This window comes from Simochromis diagramma, unplaced genomic scaffold (assembly GCF_900408965.1).
Source record: "Simochromis diagramma unplaced genomic scaffold, fSimDia1.1 OVJJ01000216.1, whole genome shotgun sequence".
NCBI classification, from domain to species: domain Eukaryota; kingdom Metazoa; phylum Chordata; class Actinopteri; order Cichliformes; family Cichlidae; genus Simochromis; species Simochromis diagramma.
Window position 1 is genome coordinate 13,046,177 of NW_024386883.1, and position 26,727 is coordinate 13,072,903.

The 26,727-nt window shown below is 38.9% G+C and overlaps 2 protein-coding genes across 3 annotated transcripts in view; both read left to right on the plus strand.

Annotated features, from left to right (window-relative positions):
- Window positions 1-1,207: 1,207 nt before the first annotated feature.
- LOC120733875 lies at window positions 1,208-4,828 on the plus strand. Its single transcript, XM_040032373.1, has 3 exons — window positions 1,208-1,632; window positions 2,721-3,023; window positions 3,256-4,828. Exons 1-3 carry the CDS (start codon window positions 1,321-1,323, stop codon window positions 3,901-3,903), a joined length of 1,263 nt encoding a protein of 420 aa, XP_039888307.1. The 5' UTR covers window positions 1,208-1,320; the 3' UTR covers window positions 3,904-4,828.
- A 254-nt stretch (window positions 4,829-5,082) lies between these two features.
- The window catches only part of ttc3 (tetratricopeptide repeat domain 3), a 28,227-nt gene continuing 6,582 nt past the window's right edge, over window positions 5,083-26,727 (plus strand). Inside the window, exons 1-38 of one of the 2 annotated variants that reach the window (XM_040032371.1) lie at window positions 5,083-5,204; window positions 7,293-7,363; window positions 7,458-7,494; window positions 10,205-10,361; window positions 10,450-10,531; window positions 10,622-10,675; window positions 10,974-11,106; window positions 11,293-11,378; window positions 12,774-12,868; window positions 13,355-13,417; window positions 15,423-15,477; window positions 16,167-16,356; window positions 16,540-16,564; window positions 16,643-16,706; window positions 17,439-17,463; window positions 18,310-18,370; window positions 18,523-18,610; window positions 18,686-18,838; window positions 19,669-19,749; window positions 19,962-20,071; window positions 20,168-20,294; window positions 20,371-20,493; window positions 20,590-20,691; window positions 20,801-20,893; window positions 20,986-21,050; window positions 21,808-21,938; window positions 22,062-22,382; window positions 22,502-22,777; window positions 22,858-22,901; window positions 24,061-24,117; window positions 24,208-24,287; window positions 24,371-24,526; window positions 24,621-25,218; window positions 25,324-25,392; window positions 25,853-25,996; window positions 26,085-26,224; window positions 26,323-26,391; window positions 26,476-26,572. In XM_040032371.1, coding sequence (XP_039888305.1) covers window positions 7,304-7,363; window positions 7,458-7,494; window positions 10,205-10,361; window positions 10,450-10,531; window positions 10,622-10,675; window positions 10,974-11,106; window positions 11,293-11,378; window positions 12,774-12,868; window positions 13,355-13,417; window positions 15,423-15,477; window positions 16,167-16,356; window positions 16,540-16,564; window positions 16,643-16,706; window positions 17,439-17,463; window positions 18,310-18,370; window positions 18,523-18,610; window positions 18,686-18,838; window positions 19,669-19,749; window positions 19,962-20,071; window positions 20,168-20,294; window positions 20,371-20,493; window positions 20,590-20,691; window positions 20,801-20,893; window positions 20,986-21,050; window positions 21,808-21,938; window positions 22,062-22,382; window positions 22,502-22,777; window positions 22,858-22,901; window positions 24,061-24,117; window positions 24,208-24,287; window positions 24,371-24,526; window positions 24,621-25,218; window positions 25,324-25,392; window positions 25,853-25,996; window positions 26,085-26,224; window positions 26,323-26,391; window positions 26,476-26,572 — 4,311 coding nt within the window. In that variant the 5' untranslated portion in view covers window positions 5,083-5,204; window positions 7,293-7,303. Of the gene's footprint in view, window positions 5,205-7,292; window positions 7,364-7,457; window positions 7,495-10,204; window positions 10,362-10,449; window positions 10,532-10,621; window positions 10,676-10,973; window positions 11,107-11,292; window positions 11,379-12,773; window positions 12,869-13,354; window positions 13,418-13,793; window positions 14,384-15,422; window positions 15,478-16,166; window positions 16,357-16,539; window positions 16,565-16,642; window positions 16,707-17,438; window positions 17,464-18,309; window positions 18,371-18,522; window positions 18,611-18,685; window positions 18,839-19,668; window positions 19,750-19,961; window positions 20,072-20,167; window positions 20,295-20,370; window positions 20,494-20,589; window positions 20,692-20,800; window positions 20,894-20,985; window positions 21,051-21,807; window positions 21,939-22,061; window positions 22,383-22,501; window positions 22,778-22,857; window positions 22,902-24,060; window positions 24,118-24,207; window positions 24,288-24,370; window positions 24,527-24,620; window positions 25,219-25,323; window positions 25,393-25,852; window positions 25,997-26,084; window positions 26,225-26,322; window positions 26,392-26,475; window positions 26,573-26,727 lie in introns of those variants that run through there. The other variant, XM_040032372.1, reaches the window with a different exon arrangement.

Here is a 26,727-nt window from a genome sequence, read left to right on the forward strand (position 1 = left end):
GTCTAAATGTCGATCTAATTACAAAAGAGCTCAGATTTTGATTACGTTTATTTATTGACCTTTAAATAAACCTGGCACTTCTGACTTCTGGAAGGCTAGATTTAAGTTTATCAAAGCTCTCAGGCATTTTATCATTTTCAGCACTTTCAAACAAAGCAGTCAGGTACAAGGAATTTAAAAATATTTGTCTTGAAAAAGAGGAAAAAGAGACCCAATCTGAAGCTAAAACAAGACCAGATGGACAGAAAAATAAAGCTTTATCAGACTCCAACAGTGAGATAAACATGGCATGGCATCCACTTAAGTAATCTAATCTATTAAAGAATATTAATGAGATATTGGTATAAAGAACAGCAGGATGATGTCATAACAAAATGAAATTATTGGCTTATATGCTTTAACCACATTGATTCCAACATAAAAACAATCAACTATTCTTTGTCTACAGAAAAAGATAAATTTTCCTCTGCCTTGAGGCAAGTGACTGAAGAGACTACCAATGAGAGTGAAGGGTATGATTGATTGACACATGAAAGGATGGTAGAGGGTTACCTAGGCCCCCACTTTCGGTGGGGATGCCCTGACAGGCATTTAAAAAATATTACTCTACTCCTCTACTGCTGCCATGTCTTCTTCTGTTCCTCATTTGTCCAGGTTCCACAAGTGTTTTTATGGACACAGTGCACACCATGGTAGGATATGAGCTAACAGATCTTGTGGAATCATCTTGCTAGTCCAAAAATACAATTTATCCCTGTCAAATGTCAAATCTTTGGAATTTCTTGTAGATTCAACTAAAGAAATGTGAACAAAGTTGTTGTTTTTTTTTTGAAGGAAGCAAAATGTTAAGAAATGAGATACAGTATACTGTGTGTATGTAGATAAAAGGAACCAGACTCAAAATCTTCAAGGATGAAGGGAAGTGAAACCAACCCACTGTTACGCTTCTCTTTAAGGGCACAGAAACTGCTTTCTTTTTAGAAATATAAATAGTTTGATGCTAAAATGAGCACCAAACCACCTGCTTCTGCTGTTCCACTCCTACTTCTGCACATTTAGAGACAGGAAATTAAAAAGCACACAAGAGAGTCACTGTTTGACTCAAACAGCTTTGCACCAACATAAAAAACAAGCTTTTTGTGCAGCTATGTGTGTAAAAACCTTGTTTTATTTGAGCAAATGGTTCGCTCATTAGTGTTTTTGCTCATGAGTTCTTTTATAGGACTGGCCGTGCTGATAACATCCTTCGGACTGGGTCAGATAAACACACAGTGGGTTAGAAACACTGATAACACTGAGCACACACAGACAGATTCAGCCATGATCCTGACGGGCCGCAGTTTGTGTCTTCCTTCTCGAGCCACCGTCCAGGAGCTCTTCTCGGTGGCTCAAGATGCCAGTATCATCCCTGATATCTCCTTGGATCCTGTTCTCACCACCTTCCTGTCGCTGGATTCGTCAGCAGCGTTGCAGCATCAGTACAACTTCTTACAGCGGAGCATGAGCATGGAGCAGCAGAGCACGTTCAACCTCAACCTGACGGCGAAGCTGGGGGGCAGCAGGGTAACCTGTGGAGGAGTGGGGGTTGTTGCTCTGGCTCTGTCCATGTTTTTTGATCAGGTTGCTCAACAGGTATGTAAAACTGTTGCATTTTGTCTAATGTTAGTGTGAGATTATTTTTTATTATCATCACTTTCCCCCCTCTTTGCTGTATCTGTGTTCCCACTTTCACTTTACATCCTGTTTTAGTTTGAAGGTCCAATCTTCATGTGGTTTTGTTGCCTTTTTACTTCCTACACTACCCCCAATATTATACCTTTTACATCCTTCTGTCTCTTTGGTATATCATCCTTTCTCATTTCACTGTTTGTACAATTATAGAAGCCTGTTTCCACCACAAAACTTTATTTTATTCATATATTTTTTTATGTCATACATAATTACAAATGTTGACTTCCTAAATGGAACTTCTGACTCGAAAACAAGAAAGTGAAATGAAATTTTGAGTTATTAAGTCAAAATTTTAGGTTTTGTTTTTAGGATTATAGTTTAACATTTTCAGTTTTGTTTTGCCCACCATAAATAAATAAATACATAAAATGAAAAACATTTTATTTTGGGTTAGGACATCTTAGTTGGACAGTAGTGCAATATGTGACCATTGCAGGCTACACTTTAGAAATGGCTCATGATCAAAGTAGCTATTCATTTTACTTGAATTTCTTCCTTCCTAAAAACTGTCCCTACATCTAGTTTCTTACCTCTTACCCTGAGCACACAGGGGAAAAGGGGAAGCGCCAGTTGTTTTAAGAGATTTGATCAGGCAATCCCGTGTCAGTAATAAAAATGAAGAGAGTGATTGTGGATAGAGTTGTATCCTCTATGGAAGCTCCTTTCCTAAGCATTTGGAGAATGTGTATCACTCTTTGCTCAAATGATGACTGCCATGCAGATACTTTGGTGTCATTTCACTCTGTTAGAAACCTCTCTAAGCAAAATGGACTACTGGAACGTACCCAAGGAGTCACAAATTCATGAAATAAAAAAGCCTTGTGTTTTTTCCCATTTTCCCTCTTTCTGGCTCTCTGTGTTTGGAGTTATGAGGTGTCTTTCTTTAATGTCTGAAGTACTCTATTGACACAAATACTACCTCATTTTCTGTCCGTGTTTGGGCCAGCGTGACAGTTTGTGTTATAAACTGTGCTTCATATTCCAAACAGGTCCGAGCACAAGGATCAACAGAGGGTCCCTCGTTAACTCAACCGTCCCGGCTTAAGAGGATTTTTGGCATCAGCAGCTCATCGAGAATCGGCTGGATTATCCACAGCTTCCTCACCCTTATCCCAGGCATCGCCAACAACCAGGATCAGATGGCTGAGACCACAGAGCTCTACGATAACTGGCTGAAATTTGAGCTTCTCGACCATTATGAGAGGATGACCACAAGGAAGAGAATGAGTTCAGCGTCGATGCAGCAGTGGCTGACAGGAGCTGCAATTCACCTGCACATGAGAATCCACCAGGTCAGAACAGATAGATGAAAACACGTCCGGCTCAGGTTATGATAGTATGTGTTTACTGTAGTGCATCGGTACGCCTCTACATTGTAAAATCTGCTTCGTATGTAGGTAAGTGTTTACATCCCATATTGCAGGTTCTTTCTCTCCCTTTAGATGATGGCACAAAACCAAAGCTACAGAGAGCTTTGAGTGGGAGGTATTGAGTTGATTTTAAAGCACTTTCCTCTTCCCACAGGCCCGTCTGCAGTCTGTGCCATTAGGATCAGTTGAATCAATGCGCATTTCTTATAAGACGGGGTTAGGTCACCTGGTTCGGGGCTATACAGCCTACCTACGCGCAAACATCCAGGAGACTCCAGCTCCTGGTCCACAAAAACCAAGAACCAGTGCTGCCAACAGACCTAAACATGCTAACACATCTACTATAACCAATATGACATGCTCCAACAGCTTCCTTGTTAATGGTAGCCAGGTTGGTCCAAGTAATAAATCTGCCACACCCAGTTCAACTGCAGGAATTAACAGAGGCTGTAAAACTGATGAATCAGGTGGAGACTTTGGATTTAATGTCCTAAATGGAAGCAATGACACCACGATGACAGGAGACACCCTCTACACTTCATCCAGATACAGCAGGACGGAGGAAGGCAGCATGCTTGGACTGTTAGTCATCGAGCCCTCGAGAAACGTGAGTCACAGTGTGCAGCATCACCCCTGTGAGTCTCCAGCCATACAAGAAGCTCTGGTGACTCGAATAATCAACGTGCAGGACCTGGAGAGCAACGGAAATTTTTTCCTGTATGCTGACGGAGTTTTTCAGAGCCTGCTAAGGCAGAGAGATGACTTCGAACTGAGGACAAATTATACAAAAACAAATATCTGATTAGTCAGCCACAAAAACTAACACAACATTGTTACAGCCAGAAAAGCACAATTGTGTTTCCTATTTTCTACCAGTGTATTAAACTGGGTCAGTTACCACATATATAAGACCCTTTCAATACAAATTTCGCATGAACAGTATGAAATTTTTCACATAATTTAGGAAACAAATGAAAGTGTTTTCTTCAAACCGTCATCAAATGTCAAATGTCATTTCAAATTTGAACAGACCCTAATAAAAAACCTCACATTTGCAAAAAAGAACTAGTGACAGTTCTTAAATGGTATTGATTATTTTTCACAATAATGCAAACACAAACTATGTAAAATACTTTGAACATAAAATTCATAAAATTCTTAATCATAAAAACTATGGAAATGCAATTTTAATTCAGCTCTATTGCTGGATTGAGTAAACATGACAAGTTGTACCACAAAAGCAAAACTATTAGATACTAGTAGATAGTGTAATCCAAAGAGAAGACAATAAAAAATATAGCACACATTGTAATAAATGAAACTGAGACTAACCTAAACAAAACGTAACATTGTATACGAGAAAATTAAACTGAAACTTAACATTTAATTAGAATTAAAACTGAACTTCAATGAGCAGTTTCCCACTGGAGACTACCTGAAATGAAACTGAACTAAAAACAAAACTTAACAATTAAGAATAATAAACGCAAATAAAACTGAAAAAGATAGTGTGAAATTTCATTATCATTTACTGAGTTACTTTATTTTTAACGTAATTTGTTTACCTAAAAATATAAATTAATAACAGCGCGTACATCTGTGGAGGGGCATCACCACTCCAATTGTACAGTTGTAGTTCAGCTCCGGATGCAGCAGGAGGCGCTATTCAACAGTGAATAGTAGTTAACGCAGCTAAACGGGTAAAATGATTTTTCTCTCCTTCTAGACAAAAAAAAGTGCACATTTTAGTTTAGTTTATGTAAGAATAGTATTCATAATATTATTATAATATCATGACCGGTTTTGCTTGTAAGACGCTATGATTCAGCTAATGCTAATTTCCCTAACAGGTATTTTATTGCAAAAAAATATTTTTAAAATAATTATATTTAATTTCGTAAGCTCTTTCACCAAATCAGGAAAAAAAACCAAACAAACCCTGAAATAACAAAAATGTTTGTTGCAGGAAATTTATGCAATTCATTCGCGGGATCCGCCTACTTTGACGCATGCGTGTGTTAACCGCGCCTTCATTTCCGTACACTAGCATGAACAGGAGCAACGAGGGTTACTGTGAAGCATCCATACAGCAGTTATCATAAGGTACGTGTTTGAATTTCTGCTGTTTGTTATTTGTCCATAATATTTTATCCCCCCCCCCCAGTAAAAAAACAACACCCAGCTACACTACGAGGCTGGCTGAGGCTGTGAGGCGTCGCGCTAAAACAAAGTAGGAGAAAAAGTGTCGAAACGTTGTTGTACAGTCATTAACGTATGCCACGTTGTTAGAAAGTATGTGTAAGCTAAAGCTAATGTTGCTTACACTTACTGCATTGTGTTATATTTCCGCTACCAGCCGTTTAACATGGCTCTGTAAGCCACTACGTAGGTTAGCTCATATGCTACAGTGCTAACATTGTTATTGGGGCAAATTCCTGTGAGATTAGGTTTCAACTAGTAGGACAGTCCTCCATCTTTTTTGTTTTAGGTCGGGGGACCATGAGCTTCAAGCATTTCTAGTAATAACTCAGACTGTACCTGGGGTTGCCTGCATATATATTGGGCATCACCTCATGATTTTCAGGTGTCTTACATGCCCGCTCTCTGCGTAATGGCCTTACTATGTTGGAAGACTGGTTCACCACACCCGGTCACTGGATGTTGTGGAAACTGCATTTTGGTGCTCAGTATATTCCCAATTTGTGTAAAAAAATGAATCCTTGAGAGGAGACTGCACGAGGAAGTCTGGGCGTATCTGGGCTGGGCCCAAGATAACACTGTCAATTGTATGTGTGGGTGTGGTGTTTAAAACCTTATTGAGCAAACAAAAGGGCAAACTCAGCCAGGGATGGCGACAGAGACAGTACAATATTGTCAAAAAGTCCGCTCATTCATTTATATTTTGCAGGTAACCAGACTTTTTTATTTTTTCGAGTTGTCTTGAGTAGTAGTTTTCCAGGTTTTCCTTTGGATTATTTTTTCACTCATATTCAGTCCAGTTCTTGTACCTGACCACAGTGATATTTGAGAAGTGAAATGAAGTTTATTGGATTTACAGAAAGTGCGCAATGATTGTTTAAACAATCAGGCAGGTGCATAAATTTGGGCACCACAAAAAAATTTATGAAATCAATATTTAGTAGAGCCGCCTTTTGCAGAAATTACAGCCTCTAAACGCTTCCTGTAGGTGAGAGTCTTGTGGTTGAAGGTATTTTGGACCATTCCTCTTTACAAAACATCTCTAGTTCATTCAGGTTTGCTTCCCAGCATGGACAGCTCTCTTTAACTCACACCACAGATTTTCAATAATATTCAGGTCTGGGGACTGAGATGGGCACTCCAGAACGTTGTACTTGTTCTGCATGAATGCCTAAGTGGATTTTAAGCAGTGTTTCGGGTTGTTGTCTTGTTGAAAGATCCAGCCCCGGCGCAGCTTTAGCTTTGTCACTGATTCCTGGACATTGGTCTCCAGAATCTGCTGATACTGAGGGGAATCCATGTGTCCCTCAACTTTGACAAGATTCCCAGTCCCTGCACTGGCCACACAGCCCCGCAGCATGATGGAACCACCAAAAACCAACCACCAAAAATTTGAGACAACTTAAGTAGTGGAATAAGAAGTGGCAAGCCTAAAAAAAAATATCTATAGCGGATGAAGAATATCTGAAAGTCTTGGAAAACATCTGATTGGCAACGGCTTTATTTTTCAGTATGACAATGATCCCAAACACACTGCCAGTGCTGTAAAAATATACCTGGATAGTTTTTCACTTTGTGGTTTTCTATCAGTCTGCCAGTTTGGCCTTCCCAGAGCCCGAACCACATTGAGACAGCGTGGGATTATCTTAACAGAGAACAGAACAAAAGGCAGCTGACATTCAGTGAGATTGCAGGTTATGGTGTGATAGATTTTTTTTGATTTTTTTTTTTAAGAGCTTTTTTTTTTCACATAATATCTAAATAGTTTGAACATTTTATTGCAGAGAGGTGGAGCCAAGCTTCATTAAATTGAACTAAATTTTCTCTTGTATGGTCAGTTGTGTTGTAGTTTCACTGTAATATAGACAGAAGCTTCTGCTTGTTGATTTGCATTCACTGAAGTAAATTCAAATCATCGGCAGAAATGTATTTACATCTTTTTAGCATGAACTGTAAAATTGGCTTTGGTGGTTGATGTGAATGTTTTTACAGAGCTGAACAAAATGTCAGATTCAGACTCTGATTCTGATAATGGTGTCTTGGGCAGCACCAGAGCACCTTTGGTGAGTTAAAAATCTTTTAATAAAATGATTTACTTATTTTATTTTTCTTTCCTTTATGTCACTGATTAACATTTTCCCCCTTTTGGTCACTCAGAAAATGGAAGATATGGTCATCACCTTTCGTCCATCAGGTAAGAAGCTGCCCAAACAGTTATAAGGAATTAACCCTATAATACTAATGTTGGGTGATTTATTTTTTTCACCCACATGATTTTCATTGTTTTTTTTCTTTTTATGACAATGTACATGGGGAAATGAGTACTTTTTTTGTCATGTATTGTTGTAATTTAATATACTTTTATGGGAAGTGTGTTTTATCAAGTAAATTATACGTGACGTTAGTGGTAATGTTTCAGAACTGCAAATTGGTGTTCTAGAATTAACGTTACATACTGGGTCATCATAATAATCTGATAATGACTGTGTTCTTTCATGTCATATACCAGCGGTCCCCAACCTTTTTTGCGCCACAGACCGGTTTATGCCTGACAATATTTTCACGGACCGGCCTTTAAGGTGTCGCGGATAAATACAACAAAATAAAACTAGTACCAGTACCGAAAAAAAAGAAGATTTATTCATAACACACGTGAAAAGACCCAGGAAAACAGAGTTAACGATAAAAACGATAACAAAATCGTGGCTCAAGAGTTGGGAGTTCGCCTTGTAATTGGAAGGTTGCTGGTTCGAGCCCCGGCTCGGACAGTCTCGGTCGTTGTGTCCTTGGGCAAGACACTTCACCTACCGCCTACTGGTGTTGGCCAGAAGGACCGATGGCGCGATATGGCAGCCTCGCTTCTGTCAGTCTGCCCCAGGGCAGCTGTGGCTACAACTGTAGCTTGCCTCCACCAGTGTGTGAATGTGTGTGTGACTGGGTGGATGACTGGGTGTGTAAAGCGCTTTGGGGTCCTTAGTGGGGACTAGTAAAAGCGCTATACAAATACAGGCCATTTACCATTTACAAAATAACGCTGAAAACCGATAAAAACCCTGAAAACCACACATTTCACAACTGAGCCTCAACTCTCGCGGCCCGGTACCAAACGACTCACGGACCGGTACCGGTCCGAGGCCCGGGGGTTGGGGACCGCTGTCATATACAATCAGTAATTTATTACATTTAATGTTGAGCAACCCTTTTAAATGACACCTTATGCAATAACTCAAATGTATAATAGCATTGCTAATGAATAAAGTTCATGTTTTTACTTGCGTAAGTAAAAACATGCACTTACATTTTTAGACTCACTTGCATATTGCACTAATCTTAGAGCAAGGGTCACATCTTTGGTCTGCAGCTGCACATAGCCTCTTTGGTGTTAAAAGGGTGCTGTTTACTAAAGAGAGACGGTTAGTTTTGTCACTGAAAAGAATGAACACAGGTGATTTGACACTGACCCTTATATGCATTTGTAGGAATCTTCCTTTGATGAATTACTGTAGAATAAAGCAAATTCATCCCACCTGACCACCTCAGTTTTTCATAGAAAGATTTGGAGGCCTATAGAAATAATGTTTTCTCAGATAGAGGAGTGATGTGATATACCCGGAAATTATATACCCCAATGCAGCTGTTACAATTTGCACCAGTTTATTTATCTAGGATAAGATAGGAGATGCTATCAGGACAGCTGTCTGACTGATGTGGGTGGATGACTCAAACTGAGGGCGAGATGCCTCAACTTTGCATCATGTAGCGCCCCATTGAGTCCTCGCCCTGCATGTTTAAAACACTGCTGGTGTCGTAGTCTTCAATTCTGTCTTTAGATAGTAGAAAGCAGGATGAGCCTGTACCAAAACGATGGGAAAATTGGAGAGTACACAAAAGAAGAGAAACAGCTTTTGATCTGAAGCATACCACATTGTCTATCAAACATTATGGACACAATGTTATGCTATGACCACATGTGACTGCCAGTGGAAATGAGTCACTAGTGTGTGCGATGATGTGATAGCTGATAGAAGTAGCAGTACAGGGCTGTACTTTTAGGTCAGATTCAGAGAAATGTTGTAAAATTTATTGGAAGTGCTTCACAGTGCAAATGGCTAATGACCGAGAACATAGTGCAAAAGCAACCCAAGAGCCTCTCAAGGAAAATAAATTGGATATTCTATACTGGCCAAGTCAGTCACCTGATCTCAGCTCAACAGAGGAGCTTTTCAGTTTCCGAAGCCACAGAGTGCCAGAAAACAATCTTCTTCAGGCAGTCACAGACTGCAAAGGAATTTTACAGAAGTATTGAAAACAACACATATTCAGAAGTTTGTTCAAGTAATTTTGAGCCTGTGATAATCAGGTCCTGTATATAAAAAAGTAATGCAATACTTTTGTCACATCTTAATTGCTTGATCCACAGCGATGGTGCTCAGAGGCAAAATGACAAAGTTTTTGTCCAAAGATTTGTGGATCTGACTGTATAAAGCAGTGTCTCCAGTACAGATGTAACAATGAGAATGATAGAGGAAGCTTTAATAATATATTAAGTTCAATCACTGTAGTCCTATGTTGTGACCTAGACAATTACTGTAGATATATTTTGTTACATGTACTTTTCTGAGTTCTTTTTTTTTCTCACTTCTTTTGTAGAGTGAGTTTTAGTTTGGTTACAAACTCCTCTTATATATGCATTAGTTGTGACTGGATTTAACAGTGAAGTAATTATTTTTGTTGAGTTTAGTTGTTCAAAAATAGTAATAATCACTAAAAACATTTTTTTAATGTTTTATTTCCCTCTTTTAAGAATAATAGAATAATCATCCTCTAATGTGCCATCTTCTGTTTGCTGTCGCTTAACACCTTGCATTGTTTTCTCCATGTGTTTTTTTTTTTTTTTTTTCCAGAGGACATTTTTAATCGATGGTATGATATCCCTGTTGACAAAAAAAGAGAAGCAGTGCAGAGGATGAAAATTTGTTCCTTCTGGCTTCCCATTCTGCTGCAGCGTGATGAGTGCGGTACTGTTCGCTGGGCTATTGAAATAGGTCTAATCAGTGCAAAGTAAGCACAGTTATAATTACCTGCAGTTAATACCTCTTCATCATCAGTGTTTAAACTGTTAATAGAATGTGTAATGGTCTCTTTTCAGTGAAAACAACGATATAAATCTAAAGCACATAAGAAGAATAGAAATAGTAGAAACGATCTTCAGGGCCTTGGAGAGAGGATTTGTAAGTTAAATATGTCAGTCAGACACAGATAAGATAAGTCTGTAAGTCTCATTTTCTTTCTAACAGGTGCTTGTTTGTTCTCTCTCCCAGGTAAAAAGGAATGATTCAAAACATATTGTTCTACTTAGCAACAGGCTTAACTTGGTAAGTTTGGAAAAAATTATTGTAATTATTGATTTTGGAAGTTTGTCAGGTGATTTTAAAAATATATAAATGAAAGAGCTCTAAAAAGTGACCAGTTTTTCATTTGATTTCTGACACGTGAATGTCAAAAGTCAGAGTTATTCACCAAAAATTTATTTTTGGTAGCAGGGTCTCACCTGATTACCTGTGTGCATGTGCAGTGTGTTTTCTGTTATTTTGTCCAAAATGGGTACAAATGTAATGCAGCTGTACAAACAGTGCTTATGTGTGATGGTGTGTTGACTTTGTTTGAAACCAGCGCAGTGCGGAGGTCTTGGATGATGCGTTTCGCTGGTTGCTGCGAACAGGAGAACCTGATATACAAAAGCAAATGACTGAGCTCAACTCTGGGCACACCTGCTTCACAGCTCTCCACTTCATCTTCACAGAGTGTAAGACACAGTATCTGCTTTTGAGTGCTCAGCTCTAGTAATTCCTGTGGGTATCTTTATGTGTTGAGTCTGTGATATTCATAGTTTTTTTTTTTTCCCCTTTTCTAAACAGTGAACTGGTTTGTTGATAATTTTCTTTGACTTCGGTGGTGGTGTTTTAAAAGCTGAGACTTGTCTTTTGTTCAGATGCCAGGCTTATTCAGGATCTGGGAAGCAGCCAAGATAGGAGGATGAAGGAGCTGATGGCTCCACCGTTGGACTTTCATGTTGAGGTAAGAGCCACCACACTGTTTCTCATAGTCTTTTTTTTTTTTTTTCCCCACTGGTGCCTGCTCAGCTCAACTGGACTCGCTTTTTAGGGTTTTCCATTAAGTGGTAGTACTTGGTACCAAATACTTTAAGTACCTTCTTGCGCCGAAGTTCCAAGGAAGATGGCTCAATCTGGAAATGTGATGTCAACAGTCTGCAAGCCACTGTCTGGGCAATCAATAACGTCACTAAATGAGTCATGAGAGCTTTTGAAACCCGGCCATGAGAGACATGGCTGCACAAAAACCAACACCTTGGACCCAGAGTGTGACAAAAAGCCAGAAAGTGAGCAGTATTTATACCATCGATTCGACATCCTCCATTGCTACTTGTATCTCATACAGATGACGTCGTGGGATTTTCGGTTGCGTTGCTATAATGACCAAGAACGAGTAGAGTTGAGCTGATTAGGTAGTAATGATAAAGGGGCTTCTGATACTTTGACAGTGTTTACCAGGAGAGGTGACAGGTTTGGAATATCAAGGATATTTTTTTGCAAACCAACAAAAGGAGAACCAAAGACCACAATGCGAAAAATGACTTGAAACCCAGATTAAAACCTATTGATGGTCAGACTATAAATTCCCAGGTCACTTCTACCCTCTCTCCCTGCCCCACTTCTTTTGGGCCTGTTTAGCTGCTGCTACTGAGCAGATTTCTGACGTTGTTAAATTTTTACAGTCATCAGTGAGTTACTGTTTAAAAAATTTAGTGGTAGTAGTAATAGTTTAACAAGGTTTCTAACTCCATCTTTATGGTGTTTTGAAAAGTATCAGAGTGCTTCACAGTTTGAATAAAAGCTACACATTAAAGATACGTATCCATGTTCGAACATGGACATAAAGGCACATAATTATTCCAAGTTTATAACTTTAAACACAATGAATGTTGATCATATTGTGGCATAGCAAGTAAAACATCAAGTAATTTAGATTGGGGACAAAAATCAAAAAGCTTAAAAATAAGCTGACACTGAATTAAAGGTAATCTGAAACTGAAACTTGGTTAATATAGAAATGGATATCCATTACCTCTGACTGGGATTTAAACTTATGTCAAGCTAACAGTCAGCTAACAGAAAAGAAGCCTGGTTATGTCGAACTTATTTCATACAGGATACCAATGTGCTGCATGCGTGTCCTCATGTGACCTTGCTCAGCCACAAATCTTGCTTCATAGTAGAGCCAGCAGGCAGTCTACTTGCTGTAACATGCTTGAAAACAACCTCAGACGCTCAATAACTTTAAAGTGCTTCCTCAATGGATTTAATGCTGTTTAAAAAAAAAAAAAAAAATTTCCTTCCTGTGTTTGAATGCATTTCTCTACTGCCAGTGGAAATAAATATATTCCTCCCCCAGAAAAGTGAAGAGATGAAGAAGAAAGGAAACGAGCACTTTGAGAAACAGCACTATGAAGAAGCGGTGAAGTATTATTCTAAAGCCATCGAATATTAGTAAGTAATACTTCTCTGACATTACATTTTAGTGCCATGCCTTTACCTTATGACAACTGTGATACACTGCAGCACCATCATAGTGAGATGGATAAGGTGTCGGTCACATATGCCAAGAGACTGTTCAGTAACCACCGACTTCTAGGGAAAAATGTATATTCACCTTGACTGGTTGGTGAATGGTTACTGAATGCTGGCTGTTGACACTAATTTTTACCTTCTGACCTCCAGTAGCCACTGTCCAACCAGTTTGGGAATGCCCCCCCCCCCCCCCCCGGCAACCACTGGTTGCCAGGGTGTTGTTGGCCGGCCATTAAGCCCATGTGACTGTGGCTGTACATTTCTTAATACAGCCTAAATATGTTGCTTGTCACTGAGTGTATTTAATCCATGGAAATATGTCAAAAAACATGTTCTACATATCTGTCCACTAAAAAGTAAAGTTGTGCCTTTTTGTAGTTGAAATGAATTTATTTCTCTTCCCAGCCCTGACAATCACAAACTTTATGGAAACCGAGCCCTATCCTTTATCAGGTGTAAGAAATATCTGTAAGTACCACTCATTCTGGAGCACTTGCCACCGTTCTGTTTGATAAAAAGCAGAAAAAGCAATGCTTAATAAATTGATTATACCACCACCCAATGTAAGGTTGTAAATTTTAACTCACAGCTGCCCTAAATTAACAGCATTGGGAATTTTTATATTTCTGTAGTAGTTAATCAACAAGTGTGCGCAGTCTCGTTAGTCAAAATCTTATTATTAATGCTAAAACATAATTTTTGTTAATCGTTTTTTTTAATTTTCTGTTTTACAAAACAGCTGAGAGGATATTAAAACACCTTTTTTTTTTTTTTTTTGCCTTTTTTTTTTGCCTTTTTCTTAACAGAAAAATAATTTCAGTGGTTGAATGTTTTGCTTGATTAATTTCTGACTTCTCAGAGATATCCAGCACTCCGGCTCAAATTTGGGTATAAAAATATGAATTTGGTTCATTTCTAATATATTTTGTGCTCTTATTTTTATGGTGAGTGGCCTAATAGGTTTGTTAAGCATTGTACGTTTCCTGCTGATCTTTGTGTCTTTGTGTACTTTCTAGCCTACTTGGCACCCTATTCTTTTAAATTCTCTGAACCATATTAGTGGCTATCATAGATATAAACACATAAATGTCTGGTTTAGATCAGGCCTCTGTCATCTCCCATAACAGCGTTATAGTTTTAAGTGATATCAAACTGTAATTTTAGGATAGAATGATTTAGCAATGCCTCGAGTGTTTCACCACTTGAGGCAGAACTAGGCTGTGATGGCAGGTGAGGAGGAGATGCTAGCAGCTGATGATGTAAGACCAAAGTAAACAAATGACTGGGTTGAGCATTGGCTGGAGCATTGGCTGGTGTCATCGTTCCACATGACAGGAAACTGTTTACGCAACCACAACATCCTAGGTAGACAATATTCATCAGTTTCAATTCTCTTATGTAACCCTACTGTGGAGGCTTCAGAGGAGTTACAAGGTAAAGTTAATTTAATTGTTGTTGTTAAGGTAGTAAACGCTTTAAATTAAAATGTCCCATGGAAACACGACCTAGGTTACTTCGGTGTTTATATTTGAGTTGTGCTCAAAGTCACTACCATTGTTTCTTGTACACAATTTGAATTAGGGTGTGTCATCAGAGACGTTAGCTCATTGAAAAAGGATGGAAATGCCTTTCAATGCTTCTTCATTAATAAATATTGTTTTTTTCTGTGTGCAGTAATGGATCAAAATGTTGTTCAGGGTTTTTGTTTTTTTTTCTCTCTATGTTGCCATAAATATAATTACAATTTTTTTTTTTTTTTTTAAATATCATCTCATGGTTGTGAGGCTCTATCGCCAACCCCTAGTGTCTGTCTATGGAATAAAATAGTGAATTTAACACCAAATATGTCAACACAGTGCTGTTAACCTATTGATTTAATTAATCTTGATCTAAAGTCAATATTTAACTGAAACTGGCCTTTTTAAAAAGCTGTTAGGCTGACAGATGTTTTAATACCAGCTTTCTTTGTGTAGGAAGTCACTTTTGTCTTCAACCAAGACAGAAGTGACCTAAACCAAAGAATAAGTGGACTTTCTATTTATTCTCAGCGAATAAAAAAACAGACATGTTCTAAAAGCTTTGCCATCCGTCTAGTTCAAATACACATGAGGACATTATTACCCTTATCTGATACTGCAAAAAGTATTGGAAGCACTTACGCATAACAACCACACGCAGAAACACATTCATCAGATTTTTTAAAAACAAGTTGTTGTATGTAAAACCAGCGTTGCTGGAGCTTTAACCTCTCCACATTTGATCCTCTTCTCTGTGTACCTGGATAAGTTGAAGTTGTGCCCGAAACTTACTGAAAATAACTTGTCATAAATGCTTTCACTTTGCACCTGTGATTGTTGTAAAACTACGCCACACCCATTCTGAGGCGTGTTTTACTGCAGATTGTTTTTGCGAAGCAGAGCAAGTCACAAGCTCGTGGATCTTTCGATCCAAACTTTTTATTTTTACTTTTCAGAAAAGCGGTCGGCGATGGAAAACGTGCCACTCTGATTAAACCTGTGTGGGCAAAGGTATTTGTCTTAATTATAATCTTTGTTTGTAATGTTCTAAGTTCATATTCGGTAAAATGAATTTCTGCTCCACTGTTGCTTTCATTTCTGTTGAGTTTCTGTTATTAGAGTAGACTGAAGTCTGTGTCACAACAGATTTTGATTACTTTTCTTTGGATTAGTTTTGTTTTTGCAAGTTGCACCGTGACCAGATGCCTTTAGTAGCCATCAACAAGTGCATAGTATAATTCTGGCTGGGTATTTGACCACCTCTCTTGGTAGAGTTCATTTAGATTGGTTGGTTTCCTGGCACAGTACCAGCTTTTAAGAATAGTCCAAACATTTTCAATGGAGATGAGGTTGAGGCTTTGGGAAGGCCATTCCCAGAAGCTTAATGTTAGCCTGCTTTATCCATTCCAAAACACTGTCCTGCTGGAACACCCAGCTGTGTCCAAGTTTCAAACATCTAGCTGCTGATTTGAGGTGAAGTGGAAGAATTTAGAAGTAGTCATCCGTCTTCATTATTCCATCCACTTTGTGCAATGTACCAGCAAAACAGCCCTAGAGCATTATACTGCCACCCACCATGCTTTGTGTTTGGCTTTAGTGTACAGTACCTTATCTGAACAGCAACACTGAGCATTATTATGTGAACTGTGTGAGCAAACAGCTGCTGTGATGAAGAAATCATCTTTCTTGTTTTTGTACAGGGTCACTACCGTTACTGTGAGGCCTTGTTCTCCTTGGGACACTATGAAATGGCAATCAAAGCAAATAAGTTGGCCCAGATGCTCTGTAAAGATGACCACGAGGGAGTCAAAGATCTGGAAATGCAGTTCTGCAAATACACAACGACACATCCAATGGCTCATCCAGGCCCACCTCGAGGATATGTCTCAGGTAAACTTAAAAACCCTGTCTTCTTACAGTGGCTAATGGTAAAGGGTTATTTCTTTTTTTGTTTTGTTGTTGAATGTTTCCACTTTTTACCTTCCAATTAAGATCCTGTTATTGGTTTTAGTGAAAAAATGATCTGTCATATCCCTCCAAATTCAAACTGATATTTCTGTTCTCTGATTTCAGCTGGACCACTAGAGCAAGGTCAAAGGTATGTATGTGCTTTGTGCATTTGGTAATAACTGCTAGTAAAATTCTTATTTCATGCAGTTTTATTTTTTCTTCACAGTTTAAGACTCGGCCTCGTGACACCATCTCATAAGAGTCATCCAGCTGCCAGCACGTCCCCAAAGGTTTGTAACGCATCATTTGAGGTTGTCAGTAAAGCAGAATAATAAATTAGTTTGTTAGGTAAGGATAAGATTTTTAAGTATTTTTGTCGAAATATTAAGTGAATTAAATCTTTAATAGAGTGGTTTAATTGATAAACGATTAATAGTAATTCTGATAATCCAGTTTTCAATCAAAAATGCTGAACAAAACCTTAATTCAGGTTCTTTTTTGTATTTTGTAATCATAAACTTTAGTTTTCAGTCTGTTTGTCTAAGATAAAAGGGGAAATGTCAAAATATTGATATTTTTAATACAGAAGAGCTTTATATGTGAAAGAAAAATGGAAGTGGCAAGAAAGAAAATGAGTAACAGTATTTGTAATGTTTGTTTGTTTTTTTTCTTTCAATTAAGTTTTTGTTTTAAGCGTTTACATTTAAGTTGACTTTGATTTCGGTTTTTGTTTCAGTTTCTTATTTCAGTGTTCTGTTTCTTTCTTTTTTTTTTTTTAATTCTGCGATTGATTATTAATTCCTTTTTATGCATATTTGTAAATGTATATGTATTGATAACTATGGTCTCATGATCTTCAGCTATAGATGTTCTTTGGTATCGATTTAAATTTTAATTGTGGTGGTTTTAAAAGAACATTCAGATGATGAAAATTTGCAGCTTTAGTTTTATCACATTTTAAAAGTATGACTCATGTTTTGTTGCTTAATTTTAGAGTTGATATTTTATTTGTGTGTTAACAGGTAGTAAACATGGACAAGCAGACAAGTGAGTGTGTTTTCATCCGTTTGGTTTTTATCTTTCATCATATAGTTGCACTTTCCAGTATGGAAAACTAACCCTTTGAGGCTCTGAGGCTTATTTTGAAGTTTATTGCTAAATTGCCACATGACATGAATATGTATGATGACCATGAAGTGATACAAATTTAGGCTTATTTGCAGTTGATGACATGAATAGAATCAAATTTGAGTTGCTGTGAATTCAGATATTTGTTGTTCAAATCAGTGAAACCCATCAGCTGTGATTCTGACAGACTGTTGATTAACTCCTGACAGCACTCACAATCAGAAATTGAGGCCTTTTTGATGGTGTTCGAGGGCAGCTGGCTCAACTTGGCTTAAAAAAAAAACTTGGAGAAAAGTGAAGAAAGTTACAGGACCGTTTGGTCACTTTTATAAATGTTTTGATATCTGGAATATAGTTATATCTCTTCTTGTTGCTGTTACTCAGCTGCTCAAACATAACTGCATTCACATGAGTAAATCAAGGTGAAACTTTGCTTCCTCTTAGGAGGATCAGAAATCAGATTAGGCTTTACTTGAGTAACAATTGAATATATTCCTTATTTAACATAAACTGGGCCTTGCTGCAGCCACTCGGTCCATATTCTGGCTGAAACAAACTTGTTGACTCCCTTTCTGTCCCTGTCAGTTTAAAGCAGTCTGAGGCACTGAGCTCTGGGACTCACAGAGATTACCTGTATAAACACTGATGGCCTTAGTTAGAATTTTGTATGTTTAATATGAACTTTGTAAGAGTTTGTGTGTGTAAGATAGGAAATTTGGAAAAAGCAGAAAAGGTCCACTTTAAAGTCTGATATTCTCTCCCAAGGAAAAACTGAAAGGACTCCACAGAAGAACAGCAACAGTAAAGACCTTAAACCATCTAAAAGGTTGGTGAAAACACTACTATTAATAACCCATAAAAACTGTCTCACTTTTCTACCACAACCTTTGGCTCCATTGGACAGTACTGTCAAGCACAGAAAAACAACTTCAGCAGGGGAAATGTTTAAGCATAATTTAAAACTTTTGTGTTCTGAAGTGAGCCGCTTTCAAAGAGTGAAAAGGGAGAGTCCAACGCCACAGCAAAGAAGAAATCAAAGAGCAAAACTAGTCATCCTGGAAAACAGGTAAGTTTCTCACATTTAGCACTGCTTCAAAGTCATCAGCAGTACCGTTACATAAAGTGGCCGTCCTCTGTTCAGAGCCAGGTAGTGGTTGACGGTAAAGCCGACAGATTGAAAGAGTTCAGATCTCTGGTGGAAGATGCTCACACTGCAATGGCTGACCTCCGTACCCGCAACGCAGAGCAGGCCTTCAGCAGGGCGCTGACCTTACTGGAAACTGTAACAACCAAGGTAATATTAGTTCTTACTGTGGCTAAACTAAAGTATGCTAAAGGCTAAAGTATGAATCCCAATGAACTCCAAATACAAAAAAAATGTGTCAATAGTTTTAGTTTGTCTGCAGATTTGCAGTGTTGCGTACAAATTTTCGTTTTTTCCACATTTCTCACACTACACTGATCCTTTCTAGAGATGATGACATAACACTGAAACAAAACTTAACTGGATTATTTGTCTTTATGTACATAGCACTCTTCATACGCACATACAGACCAAAGTCCGTCAAAGTGCAAGATTTTAAAAAAGAAAAAAAGGATGGCAGTAAATAAAATCTTGCAGAAAACTTTGAGAAATATTTTTGTCTTTGTAAAAGTCAGAAAAATTAAAAGATCTGTCCTAAGATGTAAATTGAGGATAATAAATGTTTATCTTATTTTATTTATTTTTTTTATTTAAAATTGGGATTAAAAATGAAAAGTTTCTGTTTGAAATAAGGTCGAGGTTCTTAGATCTTGCCCCAGTGAGTTGTTCACTGTGGTTAATTGCTGATTTAGAGCAGGGAGCCTATTCTGGCGAGTCACTTCCTTCCTCTTCTACCATGCTTCCTCTCACTTTTCATTATAAACAATTTAAGAAGAAGGAAAAACCCAATAGGAACCTGTGAGATTATTCAACTCTTCTTGTGAGGAAGAAACTAAGTTTCTGCTCCCCTAAGCTGTACAAACAATTACTTTTGAAGCACTAAGTAAAGGTTTTAATCTTAATCCTTTTAGATGATTTACAGTTTCAACAGAATGATTAATGTCCTTTCTTCTTCTTCTTCTTCTTCTTCTTCTTCTCAGGAACTTGGACTTTCAACAATAGATGAGCTGTTGTTACTGTTTGGCCATGCGTCAGCCCTGATACAGATCGGCCGGCCGGAGGTAAGTTTTAAGCAAAGTGGTCAAATTTTATTTTTTGGCAGAAGCACCACTCTGCACCAGGGACTACAGCTAAGTCACCGTACATCCTTGTTGCAAAAAGAAGTTCTGATTGATAGATAAAGCAGTTAAGGCAGGAAATATTTTCAGTAGCAAAGTGGAACAAGGTGGACTTTGTTGCATTCACTTCATATGTGGTTGTCGTTCATATGTAGGAACTGACAGGAGCAGAAAAACTGCTGGAGAAGATCAAATCATACGACGAGAGGACGTTTCAGTGTCTAGTTTACTACGCCTTTGGCAAGTTATATCTCAGGGAGAACAGGTACACAACTAACATCAGTTAACAGCAGTTTTGCCACTGATTCTGACTTTTGGATTTTCAAACTGTACAATGTGTGGATTCTTCTGCTTCTGGCAGGTTTGCAGTAGCTCTGGAGCAGTTTTTAGATTCCCTGCAGATGGTCAAGAATCAAATAACACCTGGTAAACTCACCTGGCCTTTAACAAAAGAGATTGTCAAAGAAACACAGCCAGACTGTTTCAAGGTGAGTCTCAGGTGCTTTATATTTTAACAAATGTGTGATGTGAATCAAGCATTGCTCATGTTTTCTTTCGTTTTAGGAAATTCTGGAAGATGCTATAGAGTTGTGCAAGTTTCCTCCCCTTCCTGATGCCATTTGTCGCCTTGACAAATGTCTTTGCCCAGTGAAAGCTGAAATCTACTTTACTGACCCAGATTTTAAAGTAAACAGCATCCAGTCAATTTTTCACAGTTTAAAAAAAGAAAGAAAGAAAGATAGAAAAGATAGAAACCATAATGTTTTTTTCTACTTTATGAAGGGCTTCATTCGGATATGCTGCTGTGAGGACTGCACAGTTGAATATCACGTCACATGTTGGAAGACCCTGAAAGCGTCAGCCTTCTCAGAAAAGAGTGAAAAGGTGAATTTAGACCTTGTTACATCATCCTTCTGTGTATTCTGTTGCTTTCTTGTTATCATGAAGCTACAATTTCCAGCTGTGAACAAACCTACTTGTTTTTGTGTTGCAGGATTTGCTGCAAGAAGCTTGTTTGACTCCAGACTGCATCGGTCAGATCTGTAGTATAACAATCTTTTGTCCGACGGGCGTGGTGAAGTGTAAGGTGAGAGGCGAAAGCTCTTTGAGGGGGTGGCGTAGAAACTCTGGTCATGAGTCACAGAGTTGTTGTTGACTTGAGTTCTTCTGTCTTTTCAGTTTGAAGCTGCAGTCCCCAAACCGCAGACTGTGAAGAAGCCAAAGGTGAATCAGAAATGTACAAGGTGAGGCTGAAGTTACAGAGTTCATTCTGGATGTTTGTGAACTTAAGAAAAAATTAACAACTATGTAGCTACTAGCTAATAATTACCAGCTAGATGTTCTGGTTATTTCACACTCTTGCTTATACTTTAGTGTCAGCAGCTGTTTTGGCTGTAGCAGGGACCCGGTAACTCCCTCTTGAATTTATAAAGTGACAGTGTGTCCGTCTCACACCTACAAGCAGCTGACTCATCTGCATGCCTGTCCTGTGTGTACAGGCAGTTCACTTAAAGCCAAGCTCAAAGATTTCCCTGACCAGTAAGGGCTTTTAAACACCCAAATTGCAATGACTGCCAAAGATGCTCGTTCAGTCACGTGTGAGACCGGTGTGCTGATTTTTTTTTTCTGACATTCTTAAAATTTGCGTCACAGTATCTGCAGAGCTCTTCTATTTCAAACGGCTCAGCTACAAAGTGTGATTCAGTTGTAGGAGTTACAAGTTAGGTGTGTCTACTAAAAAAATCTTGGACAGGTTTGAGTCTCAGTGAACACTGGCCGTCGCCAGTATTTTTATTATTTTGTGTTTAACACTTGGCCTGATGTTCTCACACACACAATGAAATTCCAGTGAATGCATCAGGGACTATTCAGAGTTGATTCTCTCTCCTAGAATACTTCAACAAGCAGAACGTGGGGATCGAACCATGACCGTAGTTTTATGATTCACATTCACATGCAGCTGCTTTCTGAAAATCTGTACTACTTTTTGCTGTTTTTCAGTCTGAAGAAGTTAAAATCAAAGGAGGAGCACAAGCTAAGGAGGAAGCAGCATAAAGTGTCTTTTCAGGATAAGGAGGATAAGCAGATTCTGCAACAGCAGCAAGACTCGGCAGCTCCGAGTCAGCAGAAAGGTGCCTCCTGTAGCTTTGTTAAAATTTTGTTAAAAAGGTTTCCTTTAGTTAGAATTTAACATTTTGACTTTTCTCAACCCAAACACTTGTTGATTCACCTTTTGTCTGTTTCCCTTGTTTCAGTCTGGTTAGTGTACAGAGATCGAGTTCTTCTGCAGATCAACCAGAATGTGGAGCTTCTGAGGGGGGAGAAAGGCCTCCATATTTCTGTTCTCTTCAGCAGTCTGAAACCCTGGTTGGAGCTGGACTTTGCTAGGGGGAACCAGCTAGCTGGAAGGATGCTGAACTGGCAGCAGGAGCAGCTAGAGACTTTAGGACAAGTTGCTGAGCTGCTGCTGGAGAGGAACAACCGGGTTTGGGCTCGTGTATTTATCCAGGAGCTCAGTAGCTGTGTGAACATAAATCCCAAACTCAGCAATTGGGCGCACCGGCTCAATGATGGAGGTTGGTGTTTATCCACTTAATCTGATACTCTGAAATACGTGTCAGAAGAGTTTCTGTTGCATTACAAGTGGCTTTTTAAGGTATTCATACTGTTAAATGGATTACTGTTTCTTCTGCAGGTCTGAATGCTGCCCAGAGCTTCATTGAACGCTACGCAGGACGCTTGGAGCAACTGGACTTGTCTCTTCTGCTAAAATTTGGACCTTTGCAGGATATGATTATAGAGAAGTTGGGCACGAGCCCGGAGTTATTTTCAAGCATTGGCTTAACTGTGACTGAATACCTTAAACAGGCCCCGCCACATGACATGAGGCTCTTTATCTGGACTATGGACGAGCATAGGGATGAGTATGTCTCCTGCCACACTATTCTGGATGAATATTTTGATATGTTGGGTGAGTATTTTGAGCTCGACTAACTTTTGATTGGGAGAGCCTTCATTTTACCTCATGATTTTATTTTGTTTGTTTTTCAGATGGGCATTGTTCGGTCTTAAAAAAGTCAGATGAAAGTCAAAATGTAAGGTTTTTGGAAATCTAAAATATATCTGGCTGGAGGTCTATAAAGTTAAAGGATTAGTTTGACGTTTTCAGAAATACACTGGTGGTGAGGAAAGTACTAAAACTATATTTTAGGGTGTTTTGAACAAGCACTTGGTGAGAGTGGGAAGGAAAAGCTCCTTTTTAGCAGGAAGAAACCTCTGGCAGTACCAGGCTCAGGGAGGGGCAAACATTTGCCATGACCGGTTGGAGTTGAGGGGAGGGTAAATGGGACAAAAGGCCTGTTTATCCTCTGCCTAAAACAGTACATTTGAGCTCCTCCCCTTTGAACCAGATTTATTCTGATTGGCTACCCCTCCCAAACTGAAGGTTTAAACAGCAGATGGGACTCCCGTGCTTATAGCGTGTGTGTGTGTGTGTGTGTGTGTGTGTGTGTGTGTGTGTGTGTGACCGATATTAAGGAGGTCTTTACTTAGTACTATCACCATAGATGATTTAGAGCAGGGATTAGTTGTGGATTCTCAAAATGAGCACACAAGGACTTTTCGCCATAAGCCTCATCTACCCATTCATGCACACATTAATATAAACTTTTTCTTTTATAAACCTTTGAGTACTTTCTAACTATCACACACACTCAATTGGAGGCACGGTTGAGTAATGGCTGCCACAACGTTCCTTTTGTCCCGTCTCCTTTCCCTTACCTCCAGTTGTACATGGCAGATGGCTGCCCCTCCCTGAGCGTGATTCTGCCAGAGGTTTCTTCCTATTAAAAGGGAGTTTTTCCTTTTCTCTATTGCCAAGTGGTTGCTCATTTTTGGGGTTTTCTCACTGTTATTGTAGGGTCTTTATCTTACAATATAAAGTGCCTCGAGGCGGCTGTTGTTATCATTCGGCTTTGTATAAATAAAATTGAATTGAATTGGGAGCACATTTGTAGTAGTACAATTAAGTATTTACCTGGTCATAGGTAAATGCTGCATTTAAAGAGGTAAATACAGCACTTTATTGGAAGTCTTGGCTGAAACCTTCAACTTGGTTTGTCCACACAAGTAATTTCCTCAAATGTCAAACTATTCCTTTTAAAGTGAACTGATTTTTCTCAGTAACAAACATGGAGTAGACAACACCAAACTGGAGCTTTAGTTTTATGCTCATCACACTTGTTCTTCCTTCAGAATTCTCCTATCAAAGCTAAGAGTCGAGGCCGGAAAAAGAAACAGAAAGAGCCAAAGGTCAGAGGTTGCAATATTAGTTGTTGCATGTAAGAGGAATTAATTTATGCGGCGTCACACTAAAATGTTTCTTCCTTGTTTTCCTCTCAGGGTGTTATTGTTTTGTCTGGGATGAGAAGTGTTAATCCAAGGGATGAGTGGGACCAAGAGTTTTTTGAAGATGATTCTTTGTAAGTTCCTTTGTCTTCATGGACATGCAGAGACTATGTTTTAGCTGAAACTTGTTGGTAACAATCAAGCTTTCTGTCTACAGATCATTCCTTGACACGCTCGATTCGTTCACTGTTCCGAGCCACCTTCGAGACCAAGTGGCGGAATTCGAGGATCAGTATGACAGCAGGAGACACAGAAGTCACTATAAACATATTTTGGACAACAACCCTGACTCAACAAAAGAGAGTTTGTATGAGTAAGTGCAAACACATTAAAGAGGTTACATTTATGCTTTCTTATGTGAGCATATGTAAGTGCGAGTAATATTTGGACTGTCTGTCCCCCTGCAGCTACTTTGCTCAGATCTTGGACGAACATGGTCCCCTGGTAGCTGAAGACCCTCTGCTGGTGGGTGAACTTGAAAATTTCCCTTCTGAGGCTAAGCGAAAGATCGAAGCAGCTGGGGGCTTCGAGCCGTTTCTCCTGGACTCCCTTCGCTTCATAAAGATCGGGAGGTGTATTGGCCTGGCGAAGCATGCCGTGTCCCTGCAGCAGGCTGAACGTGGAGCCAGCCTGGACGATCTGGACGAAATAGCTGATCTGGACGATAACTCTGAATCTCCTGTTTTGTATACAGGCGATGAAACTAGTTTCACAAGCTATATGCATGACTATTCATCTGCACAGACTGAAGGCTATACAGTGCTCCCAAATCCTTATGCATCTGGTTTTCAGCCCATATACCAGCCAGTGATTGGGTCCTACTTTCCTTGGAGTAACGGTGATGATCAGGAGCCAGACAATAACTTTTCACCCAATGGGTACGAGGATCTGTATCTTGATCCCTCTGAGTTTAACCGTGGATTTTGGGAAACTAATGCAACTTTGGGGACATCGGTGACAACCAATGAGATCTTTTTGAGCCATGCAAGCCATGCAGCAGTGCAGGTCAACACCAACACATTTGTTTCTTTTAATTAACTAAGTGGAATATGTACATAAATACACACTGCTATGTGTCTGTCTGAAATGCTGTGTTTGCTGTGGCCTCAGACATGCCAGGAGGCCATGAGGAGTGTAGCGGTGAATACGGAGCTTCATGAGGGCTTTGAGAAATCCCAGGTCAGTCACAGTTTTTCCCATAAAAGGAAAGCCTCCAACAATGTGATTCATAGCAAGTATTTTGTTAGTGGAGTTTTATTTACTGAAGCTTAAAATATTCAGTAACACTTTACAATATGGCCTGCGACTAAGAGCGTAAATCCCTTGTAATTAAATGTAATTTTGAGGTATATTTATAAATAATAATATACAAATATTTAAAGGTAAGTACACTAGAAAACAAGACAGTTGTTACAGAAAACAAAGAAATAATTATACTGTGAGTAAATGTAATTAATAATAATAGTAGTAGTAGTCTTATCTACTGCACAAATTATAAGTGCTTAACATCTGTTCCAGTCTCGCACTGAGAGAGACTAAGTCACTGTACTTGCATGGATTCAATGTAAAATATGAAGATTTACCAGTGTTACTTCAGTATTTACAGTAAGTTGTCGTTTACTGTTCATATTTTCTCCAGGGTGACATCAACAAGCAAGAGAAGAGCAACAGGTCGCTGGAGCAGCAGATCAAGAAAATGACAAATGACAAAGTAAATGTAGGCGAGAGAGAAGACGTCGTTTTACTACAGGAGGAAGTGCAGAAGATCACAGCCAATATTCAAGTAATTTCAATACATTTGACATTTACAAATGCCATTAGCTGAAACTTAACGTGTCTGTATTTTAATTAATAATTTCTCTCTCATCAAGGTAACCAATAAGGAGCTGACGCTGTTCCAGCAGAAGCTAGAGGATGAGGTGAAGAAGGACCAGAAGGAGAAGAAAGCCAATCAGGAAGCACTGAGGTCCCTAAAGCAGGAGATAGAAGAGCTGTTGGAGCAACAAGGGAGGTAAGACTTTAAATCTTATCTTAAATCATTCTCTGTGTCGTGGCTGCTCTTACATTAATCTCTAAATTTCCTCAATTTTGTGGTCTTTTTATTTGTAGACTTGCCCAAAGCATCCAGGAGAAGAAAACCAGCTATGAAGCCAAGCTGAATGATTTCTTAGAGCTGAGGTAAGACAGGACAATGAAACTTAAAGTGAAAGTTTCTTTTTCTTCTTTTTTTTAAGATTCTCTCTCACCTTTTTTTCCCTCCAGTAATCAGTTAGCAGCTGAAAAGATGAGTCTGGAGGATGAGATCAAACGATGTAAAGCCTTGATTAGCTCGGCCACCAGGAGGTCTCACACAGCTCTGGTATTGCCTACACTTTGATACTAGGGGTGCAACGATACACAAAATTCACGGTTCGGTTCGGTTCGATACTTTGGTGTCACGGTTCGATATTTTTTCGATACAAAAAAATGTTCATGCATTTTTAATTTGTCATTTATTAAAATTATAAATATATA

Bases quoted from the DNA above. Each gene is read 5' to 3' on its own strand.
- LOC120733875 (XM_040032373.1), top strand. From the start codon at position 1,321: ATGATCCTGACGGGCCGCAGTTTGTGTCTTCCTTCTCGAGCCACCGTC. The intron at 1,633-2,720 runs GTATGTAAAACT...TATTCCAAACAG, and splicing joins TTGATCAGGTTGCTCAACAG to GTCCGAGCACAAGGATCAAC. The intron at 3,024-3,255 runs GTCAGAACAGAT...CTCTTCCCACAG, and splicing joins TGCACATGAGAATCCACCAG to GCCCGTCTGCAGTCTGTGCC.